The 10,346-nt window shown below is 32.2% G+C and overlaps 1 protein-coding gene across 3 annotated transcripts; it reads right to left on the bottom strand.

Moving 5' to 3' along the window:
- Positions 1–2,070: 2,070 nt before the first annotated feature.
- Positions 2,071–10,346, bottom strand: LOC117110738. Of its 3 annotated transcripts, XM_033253525.1 has the most exons (8): positions 10,068–10,086; positions 9,821–9,893; positions 9,168–9,218; positions 7,960–8,177; positions 6,009–6,068; positions 4,490–4,568; positions 2,926–2,973; positions 2,071–2,466 (listed from the first exon to the last, which is right to left on the bottom strand). In XM_033253525.1, the coding sequence occupies exons 2-8, from the start codon at positions 9,855–9,857 to the stop codon at positions 2,198–2,200; spliced, it is 762 nt and encodes a 253-aa protein (XP_033109416.1). In that variant the 5' UTR covers positions 9,858–9,893; positions 10,068–10,086; the 3' UTR covers positions 2,071–2,197. The 3 variants fall into 3 exon arrangements, with proteins under 3 accessions (XP_033109416.1, XP_033109415.1, XP_033109417.1); XM_033253524.1 differs by having other exon boundaries at positions 9,821–10,346; XM_033253526.1 differs by lacking the exon at positions 6,009–6,068 and adding an exon at positions 6,766–6,825 and having other exon boundaries at positions 9,821–10,346.

The following is a 10,346-nucleotide window of genomic DNA, read 5'->3' on the forward strand; positions in this document are numbered from 1 at the left end:
ACATTTCTGTACTAATCTCAAATATCGTAAACATTTTAAAGACAATGTTGTTTTTATGCTCTTAGTATCGAAAAAGTTAAGTAAACAGTGATTTTACCATACTTCATAGACATACTATAAACAAAATGTCTGATTGCCGCCGCCCTTTAAGTAGTGCTAATGCTTTAATGCTTTTCCTCAAAGTGCTGAATGAGCTTTTGCGATCCTTCTTTAATTGTTGTCGGTCGAGTTAATAATGTGTACCTTAATCATGTAATTTCATTTAGAAACATCAATATCTTCTAATGAATAAATGGCAAAGTTTGTGTTTCCCAGATAATTAAATTTACTTAAAATATAGGCCAATGTAATATTTTAAATAGGCTTCGAACCTTAGATCCAATTTGAAGCCCTCTCAAATCTACATTTCAACGTTTTCGGGGGCTTTTCCCTGAACCCCCGCCGGGGCTTTGTTTCTTGACCCCAGGTAAGAAAATGTTTATTAATTTCGCTTCTACTGATTTGATAAGCCCTACCACAGTGCTGCTTCGCCACCAATTGTATATTGACACTATTAAACTACTATCTATCTAATATCTCTTTTTTTTATACCTAAAAATATTCTAAACAGTGCATTTTGACTATTACAAGGAAAATATCAGTATTATTCACAATATTTATGCATAAAGCGCTAATAAAAAGGTAACGGTTTTTCATATAAAACTAAATTAATAACTAGATAATTAATAATTTCAATGGATCTTGTTCGTGATAGGACGGTTATGGGTTAGGTAATCTACACAAATTGATCACAAACAGTTAGGGCCAATGCTGTTTAGACGTGTGCATTATACGTTGATCCACTGTTTTAGCAGAGGAATGCTATTAAGCCTGTTAGTAGTATACTGTACATTTTGCTTCGTCTCATGGTTCTCATAATTAAATTTTTGATAGCAGATACTTCATTCGAGGTCGACTTATGGCAGCTACCGTATCTTGTATTTCGCTACATGTATTTCCATCATGTGAAGTCATATTTATCTATATAACGTACTATATCAGATTTTAAAATGATTTCCATCTGTATGGATGTCCTTGTCTTCTTCAATGTATGTTTGTCTTTTGATTCTGTTAGTTAAAATCCATCTAAGCTTACATTAATGTTACCATTATATATATATATATATATATATATATATATATATTGCCTTGGTTTGGCTCTGTAATCAATACATATATATATATATGCCAAAAACATTCTTATCATAAGTTGCTTATAAGCTGCGATGTTATTGCCTGAAATGAACGTATGTTAAAACTGTATATGGTTAAAAACTATTGTTATCAGAAGTTGCTTATAAGCTGAGATATGTTTAGTAATTATTTGTACGAAACGTGTTTTTTTTTAAATAATAATTAATTTTATTTTTAATTCATATAAAATTTAGTTTAAGAAATCTAGTAATAATTTATTATTTTTTATAATTTAAATAAACTTATATGAGGTAGAATGTATAGGCCTATATTTTATTTTACCTATCATATAATTTGAAATGCAGTCAAATGTCACTGACCAATTTATGGTCAAAATAACCTTCTGAGTCACCATCTGACCATAATCCTATCCTTAAAGTATAACGGTAGGCTTATGCTATCATATAAATATATACAGTATTCAGAGCCTATTATAAGTGCTGTGTAGATAATGAGATGTACCATCTTGAAATCTATAATAGCCGTCATAATGACCCTTAGCAAAAAATTAATTTAATGCTCTGACTAAACTATTTTTAATGAGAATCTACGTATTTGTAGTTCATTTCGACTATAAAAGTATCGTTTTAACGAAAGTTAAAATGCCGTTGTGTCAACTGGGGATACAAAATTGTTGTTACAAAAAGTTAACCATTTATACCTGAGTCAACTATGGTGATCACATCATCATTAAAGAGAATCAAGATGACACATTGATAAATTCCCAATAATTATATTATTTTTTTTTTGCCAAAATAAAATATTCATTATCAGATTTTATTTGATTTTCAGTGTGTAAAGGAAATTTGAAGAAGGTCTAATTATTAACACGTTAACTCATTTTTGTAAATTTCCATGATTTGACGGTAGGCTTAGGTTGCATGAATTCAAATATTCAAATTATAGGGATTTTTTCCCCGATGAATAACATTATCTTGTAATAGATACTGCACAATAGCGCATATTAGTTATATATGTACTCGTTGCCGATCTTCCTTACGGAAATCATTTTGTGTCGATGGTCGACCTTTTCTTCTTTAACTTGGGCAATGTAGCAAGCAAAAGCTAACGAACCAACGACAAGCAATGAAGCACAAATGATCACCGCGACAACTACTGTTTGGTTCTCGTCCATCCATCCTCCATTAGACGAAGATTGAGGCGGGGATTTTGTGTTGGGCGCCTTACTAAATTGAAGTGTCGACGTTTTCTGAAGATGGGTTGGTTCCGTCACTAAATTAATAGTATAGAAAGAAAAATCTCACAATTTTAATGGAACGTGGAAATATCAATTTTGAGTAATGTATTAAGACATTTGTATATGAATACTCGATTAAATTTTGGTCTAGGTTTTATTGTCGCTGTGGTATCACTTGTTGGCATTTAAAATGCAGCCGATTCAATTGGAATAATGTAGGGGTGGCGCCAGTGGGGGTGGGACCAGAGCTGCCCCCCCTCTCCCGTCAGGGAGAAAAACCACAATTCGTCGAGGAGAAAACAAAATTTAAATTGTAAAAATCCTGGCGCCATCCCTGCAATGATGATACATTGAAAACTTTAAACGTAGAGCGATATAGCATATACTGCATACATACATACATACATACACACATACATACATACAAATACATACAATATATATCCTCTTACGTAAATTAAGATTTAAAAGAGACAGAAGACAGCTTTACTTACTAATCTCCCGCGTACCCCCGTGTATGACCGTAGTCGGAATATTGACAGCTAGGTAAAAACAGCAAGATATTATATTCGTTAGATTACATTACTGCCTATAATTTCTTCATAATGTAATTACTTCGCAACGACGTGTCAAGAATTACGTATAGCACTTAGGAATGTCTTTAAAAATTCATCCAGAAATCCTTGACAATAAGAGTATAACATGTGTATATAAACGCTAGCGAGTATAGATTAGGATTTCATGAAGGATAATAAATGAGCATAAAAGCTCATCTCTGAATTTCTTTTCAAACATTTACAAAATTTGCAATGAAAATATAAAATAGAACAAGGAAAATATCACCTAGTATAAAAATTACCTAATAATGATGGCGCTGAATGGCAGTGGTAAAGCCGTGTGATGAGGATATAAATAATCATGATGATAACGACAACGATGATGATGATGATGATGATGATGATAATCATTTAAAAAAAAACATTGCTTGCGTCATACAAAGTGATCTTAATTTCAGATGTGTTCAGTGTCATTGGAGAAATACATGGTTTAATAATAAAAGAAGGGATTACATTGACTGTCCTTTAAACGAATCAAAAATAAAAAACTTGCAAAACATTAATAGTCAACTTAAAACAATAATAATAATACAATTTTAATAAATATATTGTTAGAAGTCAAAATAGTAGGCAAATTATAGTAGGCTTAATGACGATAATAATAATAATAATAATAATAATAATAATAATAATAATAATAATAATAATAATAATAATAATATGTACTAGTAATACTAATAACTAAAAAACAACAACCAACAGCAGCAGCAACAATAAAAAATTATATATACATCAATATTAAATAAATTTAGGGACACGCATCTATAAAGATGCTAGCCATCCAGATTGGTGGAATTAAAAGAAGGATAGCAATTTGGAGGGAGAAAAATAAAAAAAAGATGAAAAAGATGAAGTATTTATGGAAAGGCCAGAATCTAAATACAAAAGTTGTAATCATAAGAGGGTTGACATTCCCTACAGCTATATGGATGCGAGTCTTGGATTCCAACTGAAAAAGTGAAGGCTGCCATAAATGTTTTTGAGATGAAGTACTATCGAAGAGTAATTTCTGTTTTGTGGAATAGGACTCAGAACAAATCAGTCAATGAGAGAACAATTGGCTATTGAAGAAAACTGGCTAATACACTTAATTTCAAAACTCAAATTAAAATATTTTGGTCACATCAAACGTCACAATTGTTTAGAGTAGAGAAAACATTTATGGAAGGTAAAATCGAGGTAAATAGAGGTAGAGGACGGCCAAGAAAAAGATCAGAGAAAGACAATGAAGAAACTACTAAACGTCAGTGTAGTTAAAGCAGGGAGAATGACAACAGAAAGAACTTCCTTCCGTGTATGTAGCTATCAGGAAAGCTACGTGATGGATGAAATGAGGATATGCAGAATAAGTACGGTAAGTAATAAATAAATAATAAATGCTCTGTTTAACCGTGAAATATTACTGGAAACGTATGACATCCAATTAAGATTCTAAACTTACATTCTGGCGTTTCAATCGTTATAGCGGCAGGTTTTCCCATTACAGTTATATCACCTTCCTTTGTTACAAAGGCAGCAATCTGAAATATTAAAGGAATAGAGAATTGAAAATTTCCGAAATTAAAATGTACAATAAGGTAATGATCTAACATTTTAATTTGATTTGGGAATATTAGGCTTTCAGTATACAGACTCTGTTTGTTAGTGTAAGTACGGTATGTAATTGCCTGTGAAATATCCTACTCTGCTTACAAGGTAAAAAAAAAATGATTTAATTTTAATCGAAAATACACACAAGACGTTCACTAATTAGTGTTCTTTGGAATTATTTTCACAAACAAAAAGCTTGCATAGTGATTACAAACATGTTTTATAAACATGAACTACAGGAAATTCTGGTAAAAGCTGTAAGAAGCGTCAAAATATCGTTAAAAGATGTGCTTTCAAATCCCTGTCAAAAAGCCAAATGTATAACTTGGTTTATTTCCTTTGATTCTGAGTTTTTTTTATAGTCTGAATCATTAAAGAGAACGCCTACAAATCCCCAGGACTAAAATGCAGTGGTTAGCAGGCCGCAAAATACCCAACTTTCTCGGTAGGTTTCTGAAAAGGTCAACATATTCTGGAAAGGCTGTCAACATCTGTAATCCAGAAAAGGGTGATGGGTATTGCATGAACGAACAGTACCACGACAATAAGCCTATTACGGTAATGGGCAACAATGCAAGTAATTCTTTATAGTGAGTAGATTTACTAAAACTGAAATCGATGACTTTTTATTTTCTGTGTTTAGGTTTCAAAAAATGAGGAAAGCAGTGGCGTATCTAGAAGTTTTCACCATCTAGAAGGTGAAGTGGGGGAGGGGTGCTCGATGATCAGTTGAGGGGCACTAACTAGCAAAATAAGGTGACTTTAGGTCATTTTTAACTACTTGCAAGTGATTTGGGGGGTGGGGGCGAGTATTTTTTGGAGGGGCGTGTGCTTTCGCACACCCCCTAAATACGCCACTGGTTAAGAGACAGGTGTTCAGTTAATACTTTGCTAAAACTGGTCTTGTATCAAAGGGGTCTCAAATTGAAGAGTGAACTGTATTGCCTTTTGGCATCTTTTTTATCATGTAGTTTAAAATCAATTCTTAATTATTGACACTCTTAAAATGCATTTGAAGACAATGAACTATAACCTTTCAGTTGCCAATCGAAACATAAATTAAATATTACTTTAATAATGTGCTCGAGTTATCAAATAAATAATGTGGTTCTCATATCGTCTGTTGACAACAATTTGATAGCTTTAAAGCGACACTCTTACTAGTGTACAATACTCATTTTAGGCCACAGGCCTCATCATATATAAACCTATAGGGCCTATTTTACTATTGTTTGGATGTGAATCAGTGCGTAACCGAATTTACATACACAAACGCTCACTGTCAGAATGCATTGATACGGCGCGCGAATATGACGTCAAATTAAGAGGGTTGCCTTTACCCTCCTCTCAGATTTAATGTTTAGGTATACCTTTAACGTATATGATTTATCCTTCTGCAGTCCTTCTAAAAGCACAGAATAGCGAACCTCCTAGAAGAGACAAATATTTATACTAAATAAATACTGTACCACATTACCACAACACAAAACAAATATACCGTAAAACCTCGAATTGAAGCCCTTTTTTTTTCGAGATGGGCTATTTTTTGAGATGGGCTTCTTTTCGAGACTATTATTGCAAAGTAAAGAGAGGGGCTTCTTTTCATCTCGAGATTAAGCCCACTGGGTTTCAATTCGAGGTTTTACGGTGTTGCAAAATATACTGCCACAATTAAAAAATAAACTCAAAAGTGAAAAATATCATATTCAATGTTTTACAGACCAATCAATTCATAATTATTGACACTCTTAAAATGCATTTGAAGACAATGAACTATAACCTTTCAGTTGCCAATCGAAACATAAATTCAATATTACTTTAATAATGTGCTCGAGTTATCAAACAAATAATGTGGTTCTCATATCGTCTGTTAAGTTTGACAGGCAACAATTTGATAGCTTTAAAGCGACACTCTTACTAGTGTACAATACTCATTTTAGGCCACAGGCCTCATCATATATAAACCTATAGGGCCTATTTTAATATTGTTTGGATGTGAATCAGTGCGTAACCGAATTTACATACACAAACGCTCACTGTCAGAATGCATTGATACGGCGCGCGAATATGACGTCAAATTAAGAGGGTTGCCTTTACCCTCCTCTCAGATTTAATGTTTAGGTATACCTTTAACGTATATGATTTATCCTTCTGCAGTCCTTCTAAAAGCACAGAATAGCGAACCTCCTAGAAGAGACAAATATTTATACTAAATAAATACTGTACCACATTACAACAACACAAAACAAATATACCGTAAAACCTCGAATTGAAGCCCTTTTTTTTTGCGAACTTTGGATGGACTTCTTTTCGAGATGGGCTATTTTTTGAGATGGGCTTCTTTTCGAGACTATTATTGCAAAGTAAAGAGAGGGGCTTCTTTTCATCTCGAGATTAAGCCCACTGGGTTTCAATTCGAGGTTTTACGGTGTTGCAAAAGATACTGCCACAATTAAAAAATAAACTCAAAAGTGAAAAATATCATATTCAATGTTTTACAGACCATTTCATTTTTTTTCTCTTCCCTCTTCTTTCCTTTACTTATCTTTGGTGTGGAGAGGGGGGCTCTAGGGACACTGATGATGATGATAATGATGAACAGACGATCACTGCTAACAACATCATCATCATTAACAATAATAATGATAATACTACTACTACTACTACTACTACCAATAATAATAATAATAATAATAATAATAATAATAATAATAATACTGACTTTTATAGTGATAATATTATAATATTGAAGATGATAAAAATACTTAAAGCCCAAGTTCATGCACATTTTTACTAACAAAATAATAAAAAAAAAAATGCATGTGCATTACTCTAAATATCATAAACCAGGTCATATATTATCGACAAAAAAGTCTTGACTAGGCCTACTGGTTGTAGATCACATCCGCTATCATGCTGTCGCCAGCTGGAGTTTGACAGTCAAACTTCCGAGTTCGGTGAGAACATAATATATTTTGTATCCTGAACCTGTTGCATTCTTCAATATTTTATCCCGCCCACCATTGCCATAACATCTCCTGATTAGAGACATTTAATTTTTTTCATTCAAGTAATTACATAAAAAATATTTATCAACACTATTTACTGAACGGCTTATATCGCAGAATAAAATATCGAGTGACTTGAAGTGTGCTCTCTCTAATATTTTTACCGCGCACAGCACACATCAGTCGATGGAATAAGAAAAAGGTTACGATAGTTTAAACAGTTTTTCCACCGATAAACATACACAAACCGCAGATAGAAATATATTTATTTTTTGGCAGAATTCATGCACATGATATAATGTTCATTTCATACCTTTCTTGAATTATTATTATGCAGCACTGATCCGAGAATGACGTTGGTGGATTCCTCTGCATCTATGTAATTCCCATGATATCCAATAAGTGCATACTGCGGGTTAATTTGCAATGGTGGTAGCCAGGACACATTAGCCAACAACTCGTTCGAATTTGTTACGTTTGGATATATTGAATCAATCCGCAAATCGTAAACAGTTCCAACATACTGAGTTTCTATAATTTATTTAATCACCAAATTTGTTGTTAATACGTTTTCTTAAACAATATTTATCTAGAATTTTCATTTTATCTCTCCTCATCCTAATGACGGGATTTCTTATTACCAAATTTCAATTTTCTACCACTCTCATTACGATTGATATACTATATTATGTTTATGTATACGAATGAATAATAATAATAATTTAATTTTTTAGTTATATTGTCTTTAAACCTTTTTGGGCAGAAGATAATATAAATTATGGTAAAAAAAATCTGGACGTACACTAAAACTATTTTATTATTGAAACTCGTAACAAAATACTTAACAAGTTGGTTCCAATTGATTTTCTTAACGACAAACCAAAATATTACTATAAATAAAGTAAATTTTTATACAGATAACAAATGTTATTTGACAAAGAAACGGGTATTTCTTTTTGATTTTCAGGAAAGTAGTTAACAAAGGCTGACGGATTGTAAGCACATGTACATATTTAATTTTTCAAATGTTTTATTTCCATACAAAAATGATATTCAAGGATAAAAACGCAATAAAGTACCACACTGGAAAATTAATTTCCATTGTGGTCTAAAATAGAAACAATGAAGTGAAAACTAACCAAACAATGAATCAAATATTTATACGATACAATGAATTCCAAGACTACAAATATAATTAAACATCAGTTAATTTAAACGTTTCATTATAATATTCTTTAGATTCATTTAAATTTAACGTGTAGTATTTTTAAGAATGTCTGTAATGTTTGGAAAGAAAGGTTTTATTGCAAATCAGGACGATTATCAGTTCTTATTAAATTGTGCACAATGTTTATCAAAATATGCTATGTACACTGAAAATTATGTGTTCTTTCACTGTGAACTGTAAAATTTAAATCAGCTAATTAAGCAAATGTTTATTATTACGCTATTTGACATAACAGTAATAGAAATAATAAAGTTGCATTTTTTATATACCATGTGTATATTTTGTTCACTTACCTGTGGGTCTTGACGAACAGAAGTCTGCATCCATCGTTCCTAAGTAACAATCTAAAATGCGACAATGATAATATGAACATTTTGAATGTTTAAAGCTTTTAGGGGTGGTGGAAACATAATCAAATTTGCCAGAAAAGATACGTTTTAGTGGAAGTTGGATAATCTTTAAATTTAGAAATAAATGGTTTTTTTTTTATTTCATTGCATTCTTTGTGATTATTATTTTCTGTTTTTATTTTTGTAGTGCTGTTTTTCCTTTGGCCAATATCAGTTCTTTAATTACTTTTATAATTAAATCTTTAACAAAATCATAATGATTAATAATAAAAATAATAAATAGATTTATTATGTAAGTAAACAGTCAAAAAAACATTCGAATTCGAAAAGTAGACGCGATGATTTTCAAAGGAGCAAAGGGGGGATTAAACATCTATTACATTCTCTTTTCACTAATCAAATATTGATTTATTATTCATTTTAACATGTATTTACTGATACCATTATTTACGACAGAATAATCTTTCCATTACCAAAACATACTGATAACGCATAAATTACTTTTGTGAGATTACAAAGTAGAAAAGATTCTCATTATACGATGATGATAGCAGTAGATATAGAAAATAAATATGTTTAATATGCAACAGTCATACCGTTTGTACTAAAAAAGATTCCAGTAGTCGAGAGCATGTTGCGAATAGTGGACAGTTTGTCTGTTGCTTGGACCTACGTAAACATAATAATGATATTTGTATTATAGTCATTTAATATTAAACCTTATGCCGTTCCTTCATGCTATTGGCCAATGTGTAAAAAATAATTATACAAAAACAATAGCGCAAATGTAGGTAAACACGTGCGTTTGTGAGACAACAGTGTTTGTAGGACACGCGCGTATACCTAGCCATGGTTTGATTGACAGTCCGGAAAAGTCCATTGAGGCGTCAGAGGTTCCCCGATGAGGAGGTATAAAGGTCTCCAATAGAGGTCCAAATTCCCCAATAACTTCCTAGCAGGGGTACACACCCAGCCACACCAGCTTGGTGCACATTTTAAGAATTTACTCCTCTAGGTGTCCGAAAATGCAACAATGCATTTTCAAAGCTACGGAGAAGTACAGGTTTCCCCGATGTGGTGTTCTGTGTGCGTCCTGGAACCCCCGTTGGCGCTGCTAGGGAT

The sequence above is a fragment of the Anneissia japonica genome, unplaced genomic scaffold (genome assembly GCF_011630105.1).
Source record: "Anneissia japonica isolate Jap-2015-1 unplaced genomic scaffold, ASM1163010v1 scaffold2756_len2360902_cov194, whole genome shotgun sequence".
NCBI lineage: Eukaryota > Metazoa > Echinodermata > Crinoidea > Comatulida > Comatulidae > Anneissia > Anneissia japonica.